Source organism: Hyperolius riggenbachi, chromosome 11, assembly GCF_040937935.1.
Source record: "Hyperolius riggenbachi isolate aHypRig1 chromosome 11, aHypRig1.pri, whole genome shotgun sequence".
In the NCBI taxonomy this organism is placed as follows: domain Eukaryota; kingdom Metazoa; phylum Chordata; class Amphibia; order Anura; family Hyperoliidae; genus Hyperolius; species Hyperolius riggenbachi.
Window position 1 is genome coordinate 205785032 of NC_090656.1, and position 26090 is coordinate 205811121.

The window sequence follows — 26090 nt, forward strand, 5'->3', positions numbered from 1 at the left end:
AGGCCGAGGGCTGGAGATACAGATCAGCTTGCCTGTGTGTAATGTGACAAACAGAACATGGCCGCTCTCGTATCACAGGAATAAATAATCATGAACTGATGAAGCTGTTTGCAGCTAGATTTGCTGTGTAAACTATCTAAAAATTAGATAAGCTATATTGAGAAGTTACTTGTTATAGTTAGTTTTTCATCTTGGATCTGCTTTAATTCTCCCACAAGTCAATCAGAAATGACTGCAGTGTCTGACAAATCTCCTTGTTGGATAGCTAGCCACACACTGTTGTGATGATTTTGTGTTGAATTCACACTTGCCGGTTGTTCTTGACATGGATGGTTACAGCACATCCAATGTACAATCGGTTGATGTCCATTGTAAAGGACATGTCATAGATAGCATTATGTATAATATTTCTGTGTTCTGCCTGGTGTCTGGAAAAGTCCTGCACTATTGGGCCTTTGCATTCTGTCACTGCCACGGATACAGACACAATGGGCGCAGCATAAGTGGCTGGATAATGTAATGGTTAAGGGCTCCGCCTCTGACACAGGAGACCTGGGTTCGAATCTCGGCTCTGCCTGTTCAGTAAGCAGCACCTATTCAGTAAGGAGTTCTTTGGGCAAGACTCCCTAAGACTGCTACTGCGTACTGAGTGCACTCTAGTGGCTGCCTCATAAGCGCTTTGAGTCCGACAGGAGAAAAGCGCTATACAAAAAAAGGAATTATTATTATGAGATCTGTTGAGAATGAGAAGTCCATTGTGGGAAAAGGACTGATGTGTGAACCTGGCCTAATGTCAGATCACCTGATGTTCCTACTGGTTCTGGGTCAGTGACTGATTGAATGCCGTACCAAGAACTGATGCCAAACTGTCAATGACAAAGAAGAACTTTCTGTAATCCTTGTAGGTTGACAAGCAAGAGAGGTTTGGAGTAGGGAAACAGCAAACACATTCAGCAAAATACATGCATGTGGGATTTCAATAAATAGCAGCAGGCAGTGCAGGGGACTCTACTACTTCCTGCAGTAGATGTAGCACTCCTTCCCCTTACTGTCCCATGGGCAAACAGTCTCCTTGCTCTCTACACACAACCTCAAGTGAGTGAATGTTCAGAGCAGCAGGGTGAGTAGAGAGAATGATTGCTGTGCTGAAGCGGGGGCATTAGCAGGGAGAGGTGGCAGGATGTGTTTAGAGCTTCAGAAGTTGCCTGTCATTAGTAGCCATGTGCACTGGCTGGTCTAATACCAGAGTGCGCTGGACTATTGATTATTTATCCTGATCAGAGTAATTAATAATGCAGCACAGTCTGCTGTTGCAGAAGCTAATGATACTGGTGCTGACAGCCGACTTCTGTAGTGAGCAGAGAAGCAATCTGCAGGCAATTTAGATTAGCTTGGTTGCAGGTTATCTTATCTATTTTCCCAGCTCCCCCTCCCACCCTTCCAAATAGCACTGGTCTGCAGTCCTGGTGAGAAGTCTTCCAGCCATTTCTCCTCTCCCACCAGGCTCGCTGTCTTTTGCCTCTACCTCTTTATCTCCTCCTATGCACCCACCTCTTTTGTATGTCCTCCTTTTCTGACTGTCCTCAGAAAAACTCACAATCTAATTGTACCATAGTCATAGTTTAATGTCCTACCATATTATTATTATGTATTTATATAGCAGTGACATTTTCTGCACTACTGTATAGAATACATAGTTTCATAATGGCAAGCTCCGTCCATATCCTGATGACACCATTCCCCCCAAATTTGCAGCGACACGCTCGGTGCCCCAACCAGTCAACCCTCAAAAAAATTGTGTGGTTTTTTTTAGGGGGGGGGGGGGGGGGGATCTGTAAATAATCAGCACCGGGTGTCAAATTCCCTAGGTACGCCACTGTTCACCCCCTTCCCACCTGCTGGCAGAGGGCACATGCCACCCGCAGACACAGATGCTCACAAATTGCAGCTGGGGCCCATGTCACAGTTCGGGCCCCAGACTGATCTCTAACCCCATACATGTTTCCCTCTTGTGATGCCCTGAAGGCAGCCCTGCCAATACCTATAATGCTGTGGAGGGTGCTGAGCGCAGGGCAGCCAAGCTCCAGGGTGTTGGGGACAGCCAGGATACATGTGGAAATAAGAGGAAGAGCCTGCGAGTGGCCATCAAACAGGAGAGAGCCTATATTGAAATACCCTGTGCCTTTTCATCTGTCATTGTGCATTGCTTTTTCAACACTATCAAAGTATGACTGCGCAGTACAGCCCAGAGGACATCCGATGACATCAGCGTGCCTGCGTGAGGTGCATTTTGGCGTGCAGAAGAGCCCGACCTGGCAGCCGGCCTGGCCAGGTCGGGTGCGCCACCGGAGGAGACCGGGAGCCTCTGGAGCGGCGCCGAGGGCATGTCCTGCCTGCCACGGGCTGGAGGAAGCCCCAGGTAAGTGGATTTACGTTTTTTTTTTTTTTTTTTTTTTTACTGACCGTGAACCTTCCCTTTAACTAAACCATACGAGGTAGGGTGGAGATAGGCTTTACAGATATTTTTAAGTAAAGCAAGCTATATTATCCTAACTTCCAGTGAAGATGGGAAGTATTACAGTTTTATGCAGCAGAAAGGGAGGTATTGCTGTTAATAGCATCTGACTAATACCAGGGGTAGCGGTAGAAGTGAGTTCACAATTGCAAAGTACAGAATGCCGCCGCAAGGCTATTAACAAGCCAACCCCGCCATTGCCACATAACACCAACCAGTGTTCACTCCACTGGCTACCGGTAAAATGGAGAATTCTGTTTAAGATTGGCTTACTGACATTCAAATCCTTGCACAATATGGGCCCTGGATACCTGAAGGACTTGTTGCAACTGCATCTCACCCCCTACAATCTCAGATCAAAAGGATGTAACACCTTGGTCACCCCCAGAGTCCACCTCAAAACCTTTGGAGACAGGGCCTTCTGCCCCTAGACCTTGGAACTTCCTGCCACACGCAATCAGGATAGCACCATCCCTAGAAGCATTTAAGTCTAAACTGAAAACCCACCTCTTCAGTTTGGCATTTATGAACATCTGACCAGGGCCGGGCCGAGGCAGAGGCAAGAGAGGCTCCAGCCAGTGTAGGAGGGGGGCGCACAACTCACTCAGCTATCATTCATCTATTGTGTTTAAGCAGAGAGAAATAAGAAAAGGGGATACATGGCAGTGACTGCAAGCCATATAACTAGAGATTAAAGGGAAGGTTCAGGGAAACCTTTAAAAAAATAAAAATCCATATCCACTTACCTGGGGCTTCCTCCAGCCCGTGGCAGGCAGGAGGTGCCCTCGCCGCCGCTCCAGAGGCTTCCGGTCGTCTTCGGTGGCCGACCCGACCTGGCCAGGCCGGCTGCCAGGTCGGGCTCTTCTGCGCTCCAAGGACGGGCTCTTCTGCGTCCCACGCGGGCACGCTGACGTCATCGGACGTCCTCCGGGCTGTACTGCGCAGGCGCAGTAGTTCTGCGCCTGCGCAGTAAAGCCCGGAGGACGTCCGGCCACCGGAGACGACCGGAAGCCTCTGGAGCGGCGGAGAGGGCACCTCCTGCCTGCCACGGGCTGGAGGAAGCCCCAGGTAAGTGGATATGGATTTTTATTTTTTTAAAGGTTTCCCTGAACCTTCCCTTTAAGGTGTTGGGGGTCCTGGGCCACCTCTTAAATGTTGGGGGTCATGGGGCGCCTCTTAGTCTAATAGCAATCGGTGTGTGACGGCTGGGGTGGGAGAGATGGGGGGCGCACTTTGGTGTCTCAGCCTTGGGGGCTGGAGGACCTCGTCCCGGCTCTGCACCTGACTATCTCCTCTGTAACACAGTCCAGGCTGCAACTGCAACCCTGTATTGATCTGAGACACAATTATGCGCTTTAAATCCTATGGGAGAAAAGCGCTTTACAAACGTCGTATTGTATTGTAAAAGAGAGAGGAAGATGAAGAATGGCAGCCAAGTAGTAGCTGGAAATTGTTGATTATATGTGGACCTGTCTTAGTATTGAATTTCAAAACTGGTTATTTTAACTTATCTGCGGTTTCCCCTCTGTTGCAGAGACCTAGGATGAATGATTACAAGCACTCACACAATGATATAATCAACAGTTTAGTCCTATAAAACATCAAGCATAGGAGATAGAGGTGCCCTCCTCTGCCAACTGTTGTGATCTGCAGGAGTAGCGCTACACCTCATCAATCGGTGGAGCACTGTCAGTCCTTATCACAGTTCAGGAGAACATGAACAAATGAATGTTAAGAGTAGAGACTTTTTAAATGCATGTATCATGTGACCAATGAGGCCCAGTACAATCCTCTACCTATAGATTTATACACCTTGTCCTCCCTGCCTTATAGTTTATGACTCACCAGATCCAAAGACCCTCAGGGTCTATCTTTGCAAGTCGGGTATATGGCCATCCCCAGCCTCTCTGGAGACCTCCTCTGCTGGTGACGTTTGTTTGATGTCCTAAAGTTGCATGTTACCATTTGCACAGTAAACAAGCTGAATGACGGATGGTGCCCGTATCTGCTTCTTGATGACAAGACCTCCTCTGCTGGGCCTCCTCTGCTCTTTAAATCGTCCTCCAGCACTCCTAACAAAAAATAATCGCTTCAGATAGCGTAAAAATACCTTCTTTACCTTTTATTAAAAGTTGCAAAAGTGTGCACAAATAGTTTCAAAGCTCAGTAAGCAGCGCAGGTGAATTAAATGACGCAGCCCTGCCAGACCAGCCTTGTTTCTCTGCGTTAGCAGTGGGAACCACCACTAGCTCTGTCCCCGCTCAGGCTCCCCACAATCTCTGCATTACCATTACAAAACAAACAGAAAGCTTGCTTCAGCAATGCTGCGTCCACCTAGCACAATATGGGCTTGATTCACTAACCGGCGCTAAGCGTTAACGCCGGAGTGAAAAGCCACTTAGTGCCCCAAAAGTAGCATTGCGCGCACTAACAGCAATGCAAAGCTGTATCACGCACAGTAGCGTGCATAGCGCGCCGGTAATAGTGCGTGGTGCAATGATAACGTCACACCCGCTGCCCTGTAAACGTTGCACCCGGTGCAACGAAAACAGCGCATCGGTGCCCAGGAGGCGGCTCACTGATGTGCTATTTCGGGGGCACCCGATGCGCCGTTTTTGCTGCACTGGGTGCGACGTTATCATTGCACCGCGCACTATTACCGGCGCACCGTGCTGCGCTCGCTATGCACGCTGCTGTGCGCGATGTTTGGGCGCAAACCACCTAACTCCGTGGTTTGCGCCCACTAGGTATTAAGGCTCACTAACCGGCTTAGCGCCGGTTAGTGAATCAAGCTCTAGATGTTAGAGACTGTTCTTTCTCAAGCAGCTGAGGAAGTTTGGCATGTCGCAGGAGCTAATGATCAGCTTCTACTCTGCCACCATCGAGTCTGTCCTTTGCTCCTCCATCATCGTCTGGTACTCCGGGGCTAACGCAAGGGACAAGCATAAACTCCAGAGGGTAATCAGTGCTGCTGAGAAGATCATCGGGTCACCCCTGCCACCTCTGGACATCCTTCCTTCATCTAGAATGAGGTCCAGGACAAACCGGATCACTCAAGACACCTCCCACCCGGGCAGTTGCTTCTTCGACCCCCTTCCCTTAGGTCGCTGTTATAGGACCATTCTCACAAAAAACCACCAGGCATAAAAACACCTTCTTTCCCCAAGCGGTTGTCCTACTCAATTCATGCACTCTCCCAACTGACATCCCCTAATCACTCCACGGCCACCCCCCTGCAGAAATGCGCAGAAAAAAAAAAGTCTCCAGTTGGCCACGCTGCACCACATGCCACCATACAATGTCTGTTTTGCATGATATAGTCCTGACCATCTGGTCTACAAGCTGCTGCTGTCTGTCAAATTGACGTCATGGTGCCTCGGGAGCTAAGATCTGTACCATGTTGAAGTTGCTATTTTTTGCACTACCTGCTCTATGCCAACTGCTGTACTGTCTGTCAAATTGCTGTTGTGTCTATGTAGCTATTATCTGTACCATGTTGATGTTGTATGCCAATTGCCGTGTGTCCACAAAAAATTCCGGGTGCGGTGCCCGCCATACTTGGCGAACAAAGTTGATTCTGATTCTGAAATGTCAAAGGCCAGGCTCCACTCATTGTTCACATGATACATGCATTTGAAAAGTCTCTAACTAGCATTGAGCGCTAGTCTTAACATTCATTTGTAGCTCCATGAGACCAGTGACTGGAAAGCCTACTTCAGATGTAGTCCCATCCACACATGCTTCTCAATCACGCTCTCATTGCTTGGAACATTCTGCAGATGCATGGTTCTCAAAAGAATGACCTGCGCATGTGCAGAATGCTTCCGGCGATAGGAGAGAAGGGTGTGCGAACGGGACTGCACATGTGCAGTAGGAGGAACTAGAGTTCCAGCTCAAGATCTTACGGAGCGGCAAGTGGCGCAATGGAGGGGACTCCCAATCCCGCCCTCCAAGCAGGCACCCATACCTCCAGCGCAGTATCTCCCGCTCTGACTGGCGGTCTATTACCGTCCTCTCGCTGGCCTCCTGATCCTGTTCTCCAAGCAGGTACCCATAACATGAGTGCAACACCAATCCAGTAACCTGCTTTGTATATAAAAAATAGGAATAAAGGAAAGGTGGGGGGAACACAGAATAATACAACAAAACACACTTAGGACTTGTTCGCACCTAGGGCATTTTGCGTTTTTTTTTTTTGAGCGCCGGCAATTTTGAAAATCGCCTTAAAAGCACTTGTGCAATGTTTCCTTATGGGGCAGTTCATATGAGCACGTTCTGTCCGCTTTCCGGTCAGCAAAGCGCTGCATGTACCATTTTTGGGGTGATTTTGCTACAATGGAAGGTATAGGAAAAGCGCAAAATGCTCACAAATCGCTTTAGACGTCGATTACATTTGCGCTTTTATGAATAAATACATTGTATTTATTCATTTCCGGGTGAAAGAGTTTACTTACTAAAGTCAGAAAGTGAAAAAACGGAATCGCTCTGCCAAAGCGTTTACAAAAGCGCTTTGCACAAAAGCGTAGCGCGCAGTGGAGCGCCGAGAGGGGGGAAAAAGTGCAAAAAATTGAAAATCGCTGGCGTCAGTGATTTCGATTTTAGATGTGAACAAAGCCTTACGCTTATGGGCTCTGTGTTTTCTTGTATGGTCTACGAAGAGCTATGTCATGCTCCATATTTTAGGAGTAGAAGATACATTTAAAGCGGATCCGATATGAAAAACTAACAATAATAAGTAACTTGTCTATATATCTTATCTAAAGTTTAGATAGTTTACAAAGCAAATCTAGCTGCAAACAGCTTTAATAGAATATGATTATTTCTTCCTGTGATACAATAGAAACATCAAACACGATCGGCACCACTCCAGATAAAGTAATTCAAGCTCTTTTATTGTATCAAAAGTACATGGCTTCAGCAATGACAGACGCTGTTTCGGGCATACACCCTTTCTCAAACTGCAATAGCCTCATAAACACCCAGTGATATGAGGCTATTGCAGTTTGAGAAAGGGTGTATGCCCGAAACAGCGTCTGTCATTGCTGAAGCCATGTACTTTTGATACAATAAAAGAGCTTGAATTACTTTATCTGGAGTGGTGCCGATCCTGTTTGATGTTTCTACTACTGGAGGTCTCTGTGGGCACTGAGACCTTGATCATGGCACACTGGAACTAATCTTTTGTGGTGCTAATCCTAAACAGCGTGCTTCCTGTGATAAAATGACAGCAGCCATGTTGTTTGTAAACATTACACAGAGGCAGGCTTATCTGCATCTTGAACAAAAAAACCTAATCCCCCCTCCTCCTCCCTCCTCACCTCTGCCTCTGAAATCTCTGGCTAGTAATACCTCCCCTTCCTCCTGCCCAGACTGAGATCCCATGAGCCCTTGCTACTGTCTGAAAGTGCCTTGGCTCTCTGAAAACCTGTGGGCATGGCTTGTTTAGTTTATAGGGAATTAGAGTATTTAAACAAAAACAAAAAAGTATTTGGCTTGAGGAATGCCCTATAATCAATAGGAAAGAAACACAAGTTCATCTCGGATCCACTTTAACATTCCAAGTGGACATTAATCTATGCATAATATGCTCCCAAGTCTTTTGTATGAACACAGAACAATGCAAGGAACAATGCTTCAGATCAGAAATGCATGAAGATGCAATCAAACCGAAGCAGGGGTCTAATTGTCTTTCTAATAACATAAATAGAAACTCCTGCAGTTTAACTGCTTCATATAGCAGATGTGTCAGACTTACTGCCAGTGACAGCAGCATAGGAGAAAAGTAATTTACAGGTCACTTTACTCTGGGACAACTTATAGGTATGTATTTGACTTTTTTTTTCATAGTTATGAATATCTAACACACACACATCCATGGCACATTTTTGTTTTCAATACATTTTTTATTGAGTTTTAGTATGTCAAAAATAACAAGAATGAAAAGGGGTGGGGGAGGTAGAAACCCAGAACAATGCAAGGAACAGTGCTTCAGATCAGAAGTACATGAAGATGCAATCAAAACCATGCAAGGTCATTGTTTTTCCAATAACGTCAACAGGAAATCCTGCAGCTTCAGTGCCTCATATAGCAGATTGTCGGACTTTCACTGCCAGGGGCAGCAGCATAGGAGAAAAGTAATTTACTTCACTCTAAAACACATGTACAACTTATATGTATTTATTTGAATTTTTTATGATAGTGGTTTAAAATGAACATTTATAAACGTCCTTTTTTTGCACCTTTAGTAGGCGTGCATGAAAAAAGGGCACCGTGAAAAAAGGGCTCGGCTGGAAAACTAAATGGCGCCGGTGGATCACGAAATCTGATAACGATAAACATCATTGTCAAACTTGGTTAACGATAAATACCGTTGTTAAAATAGACGGGAAATAATAATGAAAAGATATTAATGTTAAAAATCATTACGTAATTCAACAATACAGCTTAACCCAACCCTACCCTCACACAGCACCCTCCCCTGGTGGTGCCTAAAACTAACCACTCCCCTAGTGGCGCCTAACCCTAACCACCCCCCGGTGGTGCCTAACCGTAACCCCCCCTGGTTGTGCCTAACACTAACACCCCCGGTGTTGCCTAAAACTAACCACAGCCCGAGTGGTGCCTAACCCTAACCCCTCTCCCTGGTGGTGTCTAACCTTAACCACTCCCTCAGCAGAGACACCCTTTTACACATAGAATTGATAATATCTTTGATAACGTAATATCTGTATATACAAACAAAATAATATGCCAAAAATTATAACGTTGCAAGCTTCTAAAATGATAACATACTTCAAAAACTTTAATGTTCTAATGTTGTTAACGATATTGATCGCGGCGCCCTTTTTATTCTTTTTTCGCCGTATTAACAATGATTGCATTAGAGTCTATGGCAGCGCCCTTTTCGTCCACCCTCAGCCGGCATCCCTTTTTTCCTGCTACCTTTAGTAGGGCATTTATAAAAGTCCAACTATTCCGCTAAAGTGCAGGGGAGCGCTGGTGCACATGGGCACATATGAACCCTCCAGTCTATGGCAAGAAGTAGTTAAGTGACAATTGGGAGAATGGCATCCATGTAAAAATAGCAATAGCTTGAAATTATGGTACACAGTGCAGCCGATATAACCCACAATATCCCATCCACCTACTACCGGTGTAATTACACAATGGCAGAGAGCGCCTTTGCCACCTCCTCTCCAGTCAGATTCATCTAGCGCCGTCTGTGGGGATAAAAGGGGCCTGATACATTAAAGTATGGTAAAGTTAGCGTACACAGGGAGCACACAGTAATGTCACTAACTGGGTTTATGTTTTTATGGTAACACACAGAGTAATGTGCGTTACCATAACAACGCACGTGCCGCTAATGGGTTAACAGCTGGTGCTCCCCACATGCTAGTAACAGTAAATTTGCTGTGTGGTCCCTGCGCATGGCAACTTTACCGTAGTTTAGTGCATCAGACCCAAAGTGCCAAAACTTTGGAAATGCACGAGACATGGAATTTATTAGGTAAAATAATGTAATGTTTGCAATTAGCTTTTCTTTGCAATTCCTGATTTTTTATGTTTTTGTAGAAGATCTGGAAGTCACAATAGGAACATCACCGATACCCACCCTGAGAGGAGAGAATGTCACCATCCCCTGTAATATAACTAACATAGATGACAAGAAACCAATAAGAATAGAATGGAAGAAGACTTTAGAGAATGGCACTGAGAAGGTTGTGCATGATTATGAAGGTGGACGTATGACGGCACATAGAGAAGGAAGTTACATGGATGTGGAGGAGATCCTGAAGGGTAATGCTGAGCTGTACCTCCCAAACATCCAGATATCAGATGATGGAGAATACACCTGTAATGTGACCAACACACCCCGGTATACATCAAGTAAAACTGATCTACAGGTGTCCGGTGAGTTTCACTATAACACTTTTTTTTCTTTTTCAAATGTAAAAATATCCAAAGACAAAATTGTAAGTAAATGAATAATTATTCAGATCAGCATCCTTTGCAGCAAATGTGAAAAAAAACTAAATGCCTCTTATAGTGAGATTATCCTCACAAAAGTAAAATTTCAATACCCACTCTTAGTTACATAAAAGAACATTAGAAGAGACAGCGCTCCTTGGTGCATTAACTTTTTAATCTTTAAAAACACGCAACATAAATACACTTACAGTGTGTTGATGAAAAGTGCGCTTGTCAGGCCTGCGGGCGGTCCTCTCTCTGCTCCTGTGCCTGGCCGGGACAGCAGGAGCGGTGGTATCGGCGGGAGTGACACGCAGTGAGCAAAGCCTGGTGCGCTGGAGCCGTATGACGTCACGACGCGTTTCGGCGTAACCACGCCTTCGTCAGGTGACGCTACGGTCCATACGGCTCTTATTTATACTTCCCAAAGTGGGAGTGGTTGGGAGTATTGAGTTGATGGACCCCGCCTATAAGGCGTGTCCTATTATTAAGCAGGTGTGTTTTTTTGAAACAATGAAACTTTATTAGTTTAAGGACAATTATAAGGGGCAATAAGACGCCTTTATTAAATTAAAATGAGAATTAAAAAAAAAAATTGTTATATTTATACGGGCGGTGACATTGCACTCTGTCCATTATGCTGTAGATATAAGTGGGCTTAAGGTGTGTACTCAATTTGTATGTGGGATAAGTGATACGAGTGTGTTACACGGGCATCTCTTATATCCCAAGGGGATATGTCTCTAACCATAGAATGCGAGGTCTGGGTGTGATGCCGCCTCAATGGGCAATACAGTGGCTCCCCGGTGCCCTAAATCAAATTAATTAGTGCGACGGAAGAGGGGCATATCTGCTAGGTGTACAGCAAAAGTGCGGCTGCAGATGCGACAGTAAAGTCGCATCGGTGTCCAGCGCTGGGGGTGGGGTGGGGTGGGGGGTGAGGCTAACGGATGCATAAATGCAAAGCTTGCGTAATCGTTATGCGACTGGGTTGCCGTGGTTAAGGGCTAAGGGGTGAAGATTTATTTTACTAAAGCATCAGGTGTTCCAGTGATGCTGTCGCAGGGTGGGGTAACAAGTATTCCCTGTGTGTAAAATTGTTTATTTTCACTACAACTGGGGAAGGCAGAGTCTTGGGATTTTGTAAAAGAAAACCTGTCTGTCATTTGCAGCTGGTCATGTTACCACTGCACTTTTCATTGAAATATAGGTATTTATGCTTAAATTGCATAACTAGAGACAGTAAGTTAATAACATGGAAGGATGAGCAAGGTTGTCTTTCTTCTCTGCTCTTTGTCTTGGAATTACACATTTAGGTTAACACCAGGTAAATAATGACACATGTAGACTGTTTACACATAAATCAGTGTGGAGATTACATGTGGAGGGCAGCAAGAAGCAGTAAAGCAGGCCATACACTGGCTCGATTCCCGGCCGTTTCGACAGCAGATTCGATCCTGGGATCGAATCTGCTGCCAATCGTTCGCGGTAAACGCAGCCGCCGATCCGATTTCCTCCCGAAATCGGATCGGTCTGTCGATCGCGCCGTGCGGGAAATTACCCTCGGTCGCCCGCGGGTAAAGTGCGCGTCGCTAGCGGCGGCCGATCCGATCAAGTATACATTACCTGAGGCTGGCTCCCGGGCGTCTTCTCCACGCTGCACGGCTCTGTTCCGGCTCCATCCATCCCGGCGCTTCCTGTGTCACTGCAGTGACCAGGAAGTTGAAATAGAGGGCGCTCTATTTGAACTTCCTGGTCACGGAGTAACACAGGAAGCGCCGGGATGGAGCCGGAACAGAGCAGTGCAGCGCGGAGAAGATGCCCGGGAGCCAGCATCAGGTAATGTATACGGGGGGGGGGGACAGGCGGCAGGAGCAGCTCAGCAGATGGTGAATCGGTTTCAGGCTGAAATCGATTCACAATCTGTTTGCAGTAAAGGCAGCCATACGATCCCTCTCTGATCAGATTCGATCAGATAGGGATCTGTCAGCTGGTCGATCTAATGGCACATCGACCAGTGTATGGCCACCTTAAAGGTCAGACAGATCTCTCTCTGACTGAATCTGTTCGGAAAGAGACCTGTCAGCTGCCCATACACTGCAGGCCAATTCCCAATCAATTTCAGCATGACATTTTGTGGGAATTGGCCTGGGGACGTTGCCTCGCCGCCCTGGCACTGTCACCCCAGTGTAAAATATCCCCTCCTGGTGCCCGTGCATGAATACTTTACCTGTCAGTACCTTTGTCCTCTTCCTCACAACCATGTACCCCATTTGGTGCCAGGCTTATTGTGGATGCGGGTGGGACGTCGCACATGCACCCACATTATGCCGGCAACCACGTGGTACGGGTGTATGTGAGGAAGATTGTGGAAACTGAGCAAGTGGCAGACACTGACAGGTAAAATATTCATACACGGATGGGCACATTTTACACTGGGGGGACAACGTTTGTCCCGATATCGCATGCCATTGCCACGGCACACCTGATTGAGCATGTCGGCCGTACATCTTGCAGCATGTCCATCCGATTGATACATACGACCAATTTCGACCTGAAATTGGTAGCATCGTTGATCGAGCATGTTCTAGGCAGCACAGATTTTCATCCGATTCAATTACCATCATCGAATCAGATGGTCGATCGGCTGCCGACTCGCCTGATGTATAGCCACTTTAAGGGTACTTGAAAGTTTCAAAACATTTATACATATACTAGCTGATTGCTGGGCGTTGCCGGGTATGTATTTGGCTGGTGCTGGCTCCGCCCACTTTTTCTAACCCTAATACAATTACTGAAATGAAACAAATCTGATTGGCTGTGGCTCCACCCCTTTTCTGAATTTGAACCCCAGTCACTCAGTGACCAACTGTACCAGGTTTGAGGCTTGTGCCATTAACCACTTGAGGACCGCAGTGTTAACCCCCCCCTAGTGACCAGGCCATTTTTAGTTAAATAGGCCACTACAACTTTAAGGCCAAGCTGCAGGGCTGTACAACTCAGCACACAAGTGATTCCTCCCCCCTTTTCTCCCCACTAACAGAGCTATCTGTTGGTGGGGTCTTATCCCCCCTCCAGTGTTTGTTTTTAACTTTATTACCCTCCCTCCCTCGCCCCGCCAGCCAATCAGCGCGATCGGCCTATCACAGCGGATCGATTCCCTGTGTCCCAGGGGGACAGCTGTGTCACACGCAAATTAACGCAAATCGCCCAAGTGAGACCCATAGGGTATTATTGCACTAGCGCTTTAAAAAGCTCTAGCGCTTGAGCGTATTGCTGAAATCACTGGCAAAATGCTCAGCTGTGCCTAAACAAGCTCTTTTGTATCATTACATAAGTAGAGATACAGGTCACAAGCAGCACCTGTTCAGGGTACCACCCCTTTCTTAACCTCTTGAGGACCGCAGTGCTAAACCCCCCTAAAGACCAGGCCATTTTTCTGCATTTGGGCCACTGCAGCTTTAAAGGCTCGCTGCAGGGCCGCACAACACAGCACACAAGTATTCCCCCCTCCTTTCTCCCCACCAACAGGGCTCTCTGTTGGTGGGCTCTGATCGCTCCTCAGCTGTTTGTTTTTTTGTAACAATTTATTGTATTCATTTTGTATTATTTTTCCCTATTTTTGAAATAATTTTTCTAATCCCCCCGCCAGCCAATCAACGTGATTAGCTGTCATAGGCTTCAGCCTATGACAGGCGATCACTGCAGAATCACCGATGGGGGACAGCCATGTCACAAGGCTGTAGATCGCAGCACTGTACAAGCTAATTAGATTATTTCACAGTCTAACAGTCTCCGTGTGGCCTTTGCCCAAGCGGAGATGCATCAGCGCGCGTGATCTCCTGCAAGATAAGCACCAAGGACTTTACGCCGATCGGCGTTAGACGGTCCTGGGGCTGCCAACGCGGCCACGCCCATCGCGTGATGCGGTCGGCAATAGGTTAAGGCAATAGGATCTTGTTTGCACTTTGGTGGTGCCGACTCGTTGAACTGTTCATAAATAGTTTTTGGAAATGTAAAACGTATTGTTTTGTGGAGAAATCTTTCAGTTAAATTTTCATAAACGTTTCTCATTTTGGTGTTCTGCAGTTCTGCCTCATGTTATGACGACACTTAGACATGTTTCCACCAAACAACAGAAGGAGACATCACTGACATGTGAAGTGACTAATTTCTATCCAAAAACTATGACCGTTCGCTGGGTGCGATACATTAAAGATTCCTCTGGATATGTCATTCTGAAAGGGCCACGCACTACTTCTCCCATTGCCAACAGTGACGGAACCTTTAATACGACCAGTCACCTGACACTTCGTTCTGAGGAAGCAGATGATGAAGGTTCATATGGCTGTGTTGTCAAACTTCGAGATTTTGAGTTGGTGAACAATATCGCCGTACCAGGTAAATCAGCTTGTATAACTTTGCACTAACTGGGCCATATGTGATTCACTTTATCACCTGAGTTTTCTCCTAGGTGATATTTTGACAACTTGTAAATAAAATGCCTTTTAAACCACCAGCAAGCAAACTGATGCTCGAAATGGTTTCGATAGTAATTTTTCACCTACTTTGGTCCTTTTTCTATTGCAAAGTGCTAGAAAGTTATTTTAAATCGAAGATGCAAAATGTTGTCCTAGGAGAAAACTCAGGATAAAAAGTGAATTGCATATGGGCCTCAGTATGTTGTAACAAAATACAGATTTTTCTCCATTCTGGCTAGGGCTAGCACCGGTCACATTCCCACAGCTGCACACTTGGTTTCAGCCTTGTATCACAGCAAGTGAGCTATAGCATGGCTTTTCAACCTGTGGTACGCGTACCACCAGTGGTACTTTACTGTTGACCAGGTGGTACAGGTTTGCCTGCCACTTGTTCTATCTTGCCTCCACAAAGTTCACTTTCTGATCTGAGGCCTGACTCTGAACTATTCTGCAGGACAGCACAGCGGGGACCTGGGGGTGGGGGGGGAGGCCCTGAATGCTAAAGAGGCTTCCCCCTTCTTTTGAGGGGATCCAGCGATAGGATCCCCTGGAGATCTCCTTGTCAGTATGCCTACTGCACAGGCGCATGGGTGGTACTTGGACATTTTCAGGTGATAAAAGTGGTACAATTAGTGAAAAGATTGAAAACCCCTGAGCTATAGTGTTTTTGCTTTTTTTTTTTTACTTTTTGAGCAAGTGACGGGGGAAATGCACCTGCAGTTGAGTAAAGAAGAACATTTTGTACCATTGGCTCATAAGATTACAGTTCATTAGTGCTCAATGACTATTTATTCCCTGAGAACACCCCAGTTTGACAACGTGCGTGTGTACAGTTGTATTGAGGCATACTTTTCATGAACAGTATCCTTCACTGTATGCATCACAACCCCCCAGTATGAACCTTATGTTGAAATTCAAGTTATTTACATTATTTTGGTTAACTATTTTATAAAATATACAATACATTTTTGATGACATTTTATGCATTTTTTCCTTAACCCATTAGCAGCTACATATAGCAAAGCAAAGCTATATGTGGCTGCACGGACGATTTTTTTATTTATTTTGCCGCTGGGGAAGTCTGGCAGGACGTGCAGAGCAGCACAGGGAACGATCATATTTAACGGTCAGGACGGCTGGATTGGCATCTCTTCTCCTCCAATGCGGATAGCCTCTTTGGAGTTCCAATCACATGATATGACGTGTGATCCTAACCCAGGGGATGGTATTGGCAGTACAGCGCCACTTGGTGGTGGAAGAGAGGTGATGGAAGAGTCTCTGCCACCACTGGGCGGCGCTGCATCTCTGACCCCATCCCCTGTGTTACGATCACATATCATGTGAGTAGAACTCCGAAGAGGATGCTGAGAATGCAGCCCCACTGGATGAGGAAGAGGAGATGCTAACCCAGCCACTCAGCTAATCCAGCTGCCAAGCAGGTAAATATCATGAAGCTCCCTGCGCCAGTCTGCATAGCTGCATTAGGCAGCTAAATGGCATATGCATTTTGAAGACGCCCTGGCACGCATTATCTGTCTCGAGATAATGCATGCAGGGCTGCCAAAAGGTTAAAGTAAACCTGAGGTGAAAGACAGTTTTTCATATATACTTACCTCTGTGTTCTAGAGACTCTTCACACCCCTCCAGGCTACTTCTTACGTTCAGCCACCCCTCTGTCTTACTGCTGACTGCCCCATTTCGTGAGTCCCTCATGTACTTGCTCTCGCACAGATGTGTGTGGCTACTGTCACCAGATGCATCCTGGGCATGCGTAGTTCAGATTCTTCTCAAACTGAGCATGCTCAGGATGCTCTAGGCCATGGCTGTTGTGCACAGCCATGCTGGGGCATGACACACAGTGCCACACAGAGTGCACTGCGCATGCGTCAGGCTACGACTGGTCCTAGGCATGGGCAGGACCAGAAACATGGATGGGAGATTGGATGGATTAAGCAGCTTGGAGGAGCATGAAGAGTGTTTAGATCACCAAGGTAAGTATATATTAAAAACAAATCACCTCTGGTACACTTTAGAAGCAATAAAATTCTAACTTCAATATAATTAACTGCTCTGCAACCACCTAACGCCGAATGGCGGTTGCAGAGTGGTTCCTCCTGGACCACCTAATGCTGATTGGTGTCAAGAGCGGTGAGATGAGCGGGGAACAAGAGATTGGCAGGGAACAGCCTGCCACCCGTGATTGGAGCTGGCAGGCTGATGCCTATGAGAGGTGATCATAATGGTGGATCTCGGGGGGAGGGAGGGAAGGTGGGAGGATTAAAATAAAAAAAAGAGATTTCTTATGATAGACCTAAAAACCTGACTGAGATATGTAAAATCCCACAAAGGCATCACAAAACTGTAAAAAGCAGTCTGGTCCTTACAGAGCCTATTCAGTCTAAATTTCACATTGTATGGATCCTCTTCTTATATAAAGTTATTGTTACTTGTCAGATCTTTTTCTTATAAATCACTCTCAGAGCCCCATGTCAGCTGGCTCCTCCCCCCAAGGGGCGGGGCTACACCCTGGAAGCTGGCAGACACGTAGCTCCAGGAGTGATTCAGAAGAAAAATACTAGGCAAGTAATCATAACTTTCTAGGAGAATTGGATCCATAGACTGTGAAATTTAGGCTGAGTTGGCTCTTTAAGGGAGTTTTGTATGTCGGTACTGATATAAGACATGGAAATGAGAGAAGAGAATTTTTGACCCTCTAGTGGGGCCCCTGAGCCCGCCTGGACCTCCCTCCTTTCTCTGCATTAGCTCTGCACTGGTGCAGATCATATGGGACCTGTGACATAAGGGTCCATGGCTATATTTTATCTAATGGAATAATCAAAAACAAAATCTCTCTGATTACACCACAGGCTATGTCTATGCGTGGCAAAAATCATCTAGTGCCCCTAAAGGCAGGAAAATTCCAAAGTTTGGACGCCCCAAAAGAAGGGACCACAGACCTGCTACCTCTGAGCCACTATCCTCCTCCAGTGATTTTTTACCATCCTCCCGGGAAATCTCTCCGAACGGCCGAGGGGGAGGCGAAGGAGGGGCGGCAGAAGGTACCAGCAAAGCAGGCGCCAAGGGCTAGATGACTCTCAGACAGAAAAGAGATCAGAAGACCTATCGTTTGTGGTAAATATCTCCAGCCATTCACTTACTGCGATTGAGGAACAAGTACTCAACTATGGACTATCATTCTGTCCAACTCACAAACCAGATTATTTCGTTTTGGATCAGGAACTTTTTTGTTTTTTTCGTAATATCAAACTCAAACATTTTTTGGTGCTAAACAGGATTTTTCGGTGGACACTAGAGAAGATAAGGACATTCTGTCATTAAAGAGAATCTGTACTCTAATATTCTTACAATAAAAAGCATACCATTCTATTCATTATTTTCTCCTGTGCCCCTCTGTGCTGTTTCTGCTAGTGTTGGGCGAACAGTGTTCGCCACTGTTCGGGTTCTGCAGAACATCACCCTGTTCGGGTGATGTTCGAGTTCGGCCGAACACCTGACGGCGCTCGGCCAAACCGTTCGGCCACATGGCCGAACTAAGAGCGCATGGCCGAACGTTCCCCGAACGTTCGGCTAGCGCTGTGATTGGCCGAACGGGTCACGTGGTTCGGGCCCGAACGCGCTCTGATTGGCCGAACGGTCACGTGGTTCGGGTAAATAAATACCCGAACCACGTCATATCTCCGCCATTTGTCTGTGGGTTTAGCTTTGGGTAGGCAGGCAGGGTAGTTCGCTCTCCAGCCACGCTAGCCAGGGTCCCCCCCAGTCATTGTGTGTCGCTGCTGGGAACAGTAGTACACCGCTCGCTCAGCCACACTATATATAGCATTGTTTACTGCCACTGTGTACCTCGCTCAGCCACGCTATATATATAGCATTGTGTTTTCTGACACTCTGTGTACACGGCTTAGCCTGACTAATATAGCATTGTGTGTACTGCCACTGTGCACCTCGCTCAGCCACGCTATATATAGCATTGTGTGTACTGCCACTGTGCACCTCGCTCAGCCACGCTATATATAGCATTGTGTGTACTGCCACTGTGCACCTCGCTCAGCCACGCTATATATATAGCATTGTGTTTTCTGACACTCTGTGTACACGGCTTAGCCTGACTAATATAGCATTGTGTGTACTGCCACTGTGCACCTCGCTCAGCCACGCTATATATAGCATTGTGTGTACTGCCACTGTGCACCTCGCTCAGCCACGCTATATATAGCATTGTGTGTACTGCCACTGTGCACCTCGCTCAGCCACGCTATATATAGCATTGTGTGTACTGCCACTGTGCACCTCGCTCAGCCACGCTATATATATAGCATTGTGTTTTCTGACACTCTGTGTACACGGCTTAGCCTGACTAATATAGCATTGTGTGTACTGCCACTGTGCACCTCGCTCAGCCACGCTATATATAGCATTGTGTGTACTGCCACTGTGCACCTCGCTCAGCCACGCTATATATAGCATTGTGTGTACTGCCACTGTGCACCTCGCTCAGCCACGCTATATATAGCATTGTGTGTACTGCCACTGTGCACCTCGCTCAGCCACGCTATATATATAGCATTGTGTTTTCTGACACTCTGCGTACACGGCTTAGCCTGACTAATATAGCATTGTGTGTACTGCCACTGTGCACCTCGCTCAGCCACGCTATATATAGCATTGTGTCTACTGCCACTGTGCACCTCGCTCAGCCACGCTATATATAGCATTGTGTGTACTGCCACTGTGCACCTCGCTCGGCAACGCTATATATAGCATTGTGTGTACTGCAACTGTGCACCTCGCTCAGCCACGCTATATATAGCATTGTGTGTACTGCCACTGTGCACCTCGCTCAGCCACGCTATATATAGCATTGTGTGTACTGCCACTGTGCACCTCGCTCAGCCACGCTATATATATAGCATTGTGTTTTCTGACACTCTGTGTACACGGCTTAGCCTGACTAATATAGCATTGTGTGTACTGCCACTGTGCACCTCGCTCAGCCACGCTATATATAGCATTGTGTGTACTGCCACTGTGCACCTCGCTCAGCCACGCTATATATAGCATTGTGTGTACTGCCACTGTGCACCTCGCTCAGCCACGCTATATATAGCATTGTGTGTACTGCCACTGTGCACCTCGCTCAGCCACGCTATATATATAGCATTGTGTTTTCTGACACTCTGTGTACACGGCTTAGCCTGACTAATATAGCATTGTGTGTACTGCCACTGTGCACCTCGCTCAGCCACGCTATATATAGCATTGTGTTTTCTGACACTCTGTGTACACGGCTTAGCCTGACTATATAGCATTGTGTGTACTGCCACTGTGCACCTCGCTCAGCCACGCTATATATAGCATTGTGTTTTCTGACACTCTGTGTACACGGCTTAGCCTGACTATATAGCATTGTGTGTACTGCCACTGTGCACCTCGCTCAGCCACGCTATATATAGCATTGTGCTTTCTGACACTCTGTGTACACGGCTTAGCCTGACTAATATAGCATTGTGTGTACTGCCACTGTGCACCTCGCTCAGCCACGCTATATATAGCATTGTGTTTTCTGACACTCTGTGTACACGGCTTAGCCAGACTATATAGCATTGTGTGTACTGCCACTCTGTGTACACCGCTCAGCCAGACTATATAGCATTGTGTTTACTTCCACTCTGTGTCTGCTGGGCCTGGGAACAGTAGTACACCGCTCACCCGCCACTGTATAGCATTGTGCTCTATGTCGCTGCTGGGAATAGTGGTACTGTATAGCATTTCTGTACTGCCACTGTACTGCTGCCAGTCAGCGTGTACTGTAAGGATAAGTGAAATGAGGAAGAAATCCGGTGAAAGAGGAAGGGGCAAGGGAAGAGGTGTTTCCCCTGACGGTTCACGTACAGGCCACAGGGGAGCACCCAAGAAAACCCACTCAATACCGCCCATGTTGTCCAGGACAACAACCCTCACAAATCCAAAAGAACAGGACCAGATAATTACTTGGATGACCTCTCAAGCGTCCAGCAGTGGGTTAAGCAGCACCAGCACATCACGCACGAGGTTTGAGTCCTCAGCCAGTTACAAGGAGCCAGTGGGCACAAAGCTGACACAACCGGCAGCGACACCACGCACACAACTGCCAGATAACCAGTCCTATGAATTACCTCAGGACACAATGGGGTATTCGCAGGAGCTATTCCCAGCCCAACAAACTTCCACCTATGAAAGGTCAATGGAGGAACAGCCAGAAATGTTGTGCCCGGATTCACAACCATTAACTGTGGGAAATGCACCGCGCACTGAAATACAAGGCGAGTCCGAGGAGGACTCGGAAACCCAAATCCCAGAGCAAGTTGGGCAGGAGGGGTTGCAATTGCAGGAGGTCGGCCGACAAGATCTGGAAGACGACGTTGGAGTGAGCTGCGCAGAGGTTGTTCTGGGGAGCTCTACTCCACGGCGGCGGCCCCCCACAATGACATATGACGAGTTTGAGGAGATGGAAGAGGAGGGTATGGACAATGTGGACAGAGACCCAGATTTTATTTGTGAACGAGAACATCGCCGTCGTAGCAGCAGCACAGATGAGTCTGTTGAAGAACCCACTGCTGCACGAGTTCGCCTTGTGCCACAAGGTAGGCGGCGCGCAATTTCAGGCACCACAAGCGTGGAAGTTAGAGTGAGAGGCAAAAGAGGAGGAAACAGAAATCGCCAGCAAGGAGGCAGGTGCTCCAAAGTCTGGGCTTTCTTTGAAGACTGCACTGAGGATGTTACCATGGCGATTTGCAAGGTGTGCAAGACTCGCCTGAGCAGGGGGAAAAGTATTAACAACCTCTCCACCACCAGCATGAGCCACCACATGCTATCCAAACATCCCACTCTGTGGGCAAACGCGGCAGGACAGGGTACCAGCAACACTGCCTCCCTTGGGTTCACCAGACTCACCACCAGACCCGCCTCAGCAGCAGCAGTAGCCCAGCCATTGCGTGGTTCACAACATTCACAAACATCAGACGACGCTGACACTGTCACTTTCCGGAGTAGTGCTCTTGAGGTCTCCCAGTGTTCATCAAACACAACAACCAACAGCCCTTCCGTGTGCAGCGCTACGGTTCAGTTGTCTGTGTCGGAGATGTTTGAGCGCAAGAGGAAATTGCCAGCAAATGACCCCCGGGCCGTGGCAGTAACAGCCAGCATAGCCAAGCTTCTGGCCTGCGAAATGCTGCCATATCGAGTGGTGGAGACAAACAGCTTCAAGGGCATGATGTCAGTGGCCATCCCACGTTACGTGGTTCCCAGCCGCTACCACTTTGCGCGCTCTGCAGTGCCTGAGTTGCATGAGCACGTGGTCAGCAAAATAACCCGAAGCTTGAAGAATGCCGTTGCCTGCAAGGTTCACCTCACCACTGACACTTGGACGAGTGCGTTCGGCCAGGGTCGATACATCTCCCTTACCGCGCACTGGGTGAACCTTGTGGAGCCTGGCAGCGATTCCTCACCTGCTACGGCGCGGGTGTTGCCCACGCCGCAAACAGCTGCACCGCCGTCCCTCCCACTGGATAACAACAGCAGCACCTACCTCTCTGACTCCTTCTCCTCCAACGCATCTCAAAGCTGTACCTCATCCGGAAACGCTAACCCAGCAGCAGTAGGATCGTGGAAGCAGTGCAGCACAGCTGTTGGCATGCGTCAGCAAGCGTTGCTGAAGCTGATCTGCCTTGGGGATAAGCAGCACACAGGGGAGGAAATTTGGAAGGGAATAAAGGAACAGACGGATTTGTGGCTGGCACCGCTGGACTTGAAACCGGGCATGGTTGTGTGTGATAATGGGAGTAATCTCATTCGCGCTTTAAGGTTGGCTAAGCTGACACACATCCCTTGCCTGGCGCACGTGATGAACCTAGTAGTTCAGCGGTTCCTGAGGACATACCCAGGCGTGGCCGATCTTCTGTTGAAGGTGCGTCGAGTGGCCAAACATTGTAGAAATTCCAGTACTGCTTCGGGGGCACTCGCCAAGATGCAGGAGCGCTTCAATCTCCCCCACCATCGCTTGCTGTGTGATGTCCCTACGCGCTGGAATTCTACGCTGCACATGCTAGCACGCTTTTGTGAGCAGAAGAGTGCAGTGGTCCAGTACATGACGGCGCAGTACCGAGGCGCATCCGGACAGCTGCCAAGCTTCTGTGGATCCGATTGGGCCAACATGTTGGACCTCTGCCAAGTCCTCCAAAATTTTGAGCAATCCACGTTGCTTGTGAGCAGTGACAACTCTTCAGTCAGCATTACCATACCACTGCTGTGTTTACTGAAGAGGTCAATGTTGAAAATCAAGGAAACAGCTGTCATGATGCAACTGGGGGAATCTGAAGGAGAAAACGATCAGCGTGATGGTACCAACATCAGGCCATCCGCCTCAGGGAACGCTGGCCCCAGCAGCTATGACGAAGAAGAGGAGGAGGAACAGCTGGAGTTGGAGCAGGAATTTCATGCCACCACTGACGAGGGCCAGAGCGGTGCACGTTGGACTTCCACAATTCAGCGCGAATGGTCAGCAGAAGCAGACCAGGAGGAAGGTGACGACTATGATGCATCACAACAACTATCACAACGCTCACAAGAGGATGATGAGGATTCTGGTAGGACTCTTGCACACATGGCTCAATTCATGCTAGACTGCATTGAACGCGACCCACGCATTGTGCGCATTCTGGACAACACCAATTACTGGGTTTATACCCTTCTGGATCCACGGTACAAACACAATGTTCCAAAACTGCTTGAAGAAAGAGTCAGACAGGTCAAAATGGAAGAATACCAGCAGGCCCTTGTGGAGACTTTAGAGAGGAGATTGACATCCTCCCCCTCCTCTAGCCAGTTGTACGCCGACAGACTGACTTCCGCAAACCCAGGACGACCAGGAGGGCAGCAAACAACGCAAGCCGCAGCTAGTGCCCAAAAGGGAACGGTATCGGCAGTGTCCTTGGAGTGGGAAAATTTTCTGACACCCATGCAGCAGCAGCCCACTGAACAGGAAGCGTGCAGATCCACCTCCAACACCGATCGCCTGGAGAAGATGGTCAAGGACTACATGTCAGATGACGTAGCTGTGTCGAACAATCCATCTGCACCCTTCAACTATTGGGTATCGAAGCTAGACACCTGGCACGAACTGGCAATGTACGCAATAGAGGTGCTGGCTTGCCCGGCAGCCAGCGTTATGTCGGAACGCTGTTTCAGTGCTGCCGGAGGCATCGTCACAGATCGGCGTATCCGCCTCTCCACAGAAAATGCAGACCGTCTGACTCAAATTAAAATGAATCAATCCTGGATTGGAAACGACTACGCAACACTCCAGGACCCCAACCAAGTAACATGACCAATGAACATCTGGGATGGTGTAGCGTTTCCGGTCCCTGTTTATTGAACCTCTCATCTGTATTACATTTATGACTGCATGGCGGCAAAAAGCATTGCTGCTATATCCGCACGCTTTTTGTCCTCATGCAAGGCCTGGGTTGTTGTGTCTCAAAAAGCATAGCCTTCTCCTCCTGCGCCTGCTCCTGTTCCATCACGTGTGCTGCTGCTGCTGGGTTAGCGTTGCCGGTCCCTGTTTATTGAACCACTTATCTTTATTACATTTATGACTGCATGGCGGTACAAAGCATGCTATCCGCACGCTTCTTGTCCTCATGCAAGGCCTGGGTTGTTGTGTCTCACAAAGCGTGGCCTTCTCCTCCTGCGCCTCCTCCTGTTCCATCACGTCTGCTGCTGCTGGGTTAGCGTTGCCGCGTGGTCCCTGTTTATTGAACCACTTATCTTTATTACATTTATGACTGCATGGCGGTACCTCATGCAAGGCCTGGGTTGTTGTGTCTCACAAAGCGTGGCCTTCTCCTCCTGCGCCTGCTCCTGTTCCATCACGTGTGCTGCTGCTGCTGCTGGGTTAGCGTTGCCGGTCCCTGTTTATGGAACCTCTTATCTTTATTACATTTATGACTGCATGGCGGTACAAAGCATGCTATCTGCACGCTTCTTGTCCTCATGCAAGGCCTGGGTTGTTGTGTCTCACAAAGCGTGGCCTTCTCCTCCTACGCCTCCTCCTGTTCCATCACGTCTGCTGCTGCTGGGTTAGCGTTGCCGCGTGGTCCCTGTTTATTGAACCACTTATCTTTATTACATTTATGACTGCATGGCGGTAAAAAGCATGCTATCCGCACGCTTCTTGTCCTCATGCAAGGCCTGGGTTGTTGTGTCTCACAAAGCGTGGCCTTCTCCTCCTGCGCCACCCTCCTCCTGTTCCATCACGTGTGCTGCTGCTGGGTTAGCGTTACCGGTCCCTTTTCCTGGAACCTCTTATATGTATTACATTTATGACTGCTTGCCGACAAAAAGCATGTTACCTGTGCAAAGAAAACAGACATTTCCCGCATTTAAAAGACAGTTTTCCCTTTGAAACTTTAAAATCGATTTTCTCAAAAACTATAACCTCTTTTTGCTAATTTTTTTTTCCTCTTGTACCCACTCCCAAGGTGCACATACCCTGTAAATTTGGGGTATGTAGCATGTAAGGAGGCTTTACAAAGCACAAAAGTTCGGGTCCCCATTGACTTCCATTATGTTCGGAGTTCGGGTCGAACACCCGAACATCGCGGCCATGTTCGGCCTGTTCGGCCCGAACCCGAACATCTAGATGTTCGCCCAACACTAGTTTCTGCCACTCTCTGCTGCAATCCTGGCTTGTAATTAACAGTTTTAGGCAGTGTTTACAAACAAACTAACCAGCTTCTAATAGGCTCAGCTAAGCATAGTGTATGAGTCATTCAGAGTATGCAGGGGGCCTGCAGAGGGTGTGTATTGCTTCTACCAATCACAAGCATCCCTGCACATTCCACACAATCAAGCTTTAGCCCGACAAACAGGACAGAGGAAAGATACATTGATTTATTACAGAGACAGTGCAGTTAGGAAAGACTGCAGTAAGCCAGAGCAGATTAGAACAGGCATAGGAACTTATAGGATAGAAGAACTAAGGCTGAAAAAATTGTTACAGAGTCTCTTTAAGGGACACTGGACTTAGGAACAAAAGTCGTTTTTCACCTCCTAGTCATCCCATT

General features: G+C 47.7%; 1 protein-coding gene across 1 annotated transcript in view; it reads left to right on the plus strand.

Moving 5' to 3' along the window:
• The window catches only part of LOC137538196 (uncharacterized), a 120759-nt gene that overhangs the window by 22350 nt on the left and 72319 nt on the right, over window positions 1–26090 (plus strand). The window contains exons 3-4 of the mRNA XM_068260230.1: window positions 10091–10429; window positions 14576–14887. Coding sequence (XP_068116331.1) covers window positions 10091–10429; window positions 14576–14887 — 651 coding nt within the window. The remainder of the gene's footprint in view (window positions 1–10090; window positions 10430–14575; window positions 14888–26090) is intronic.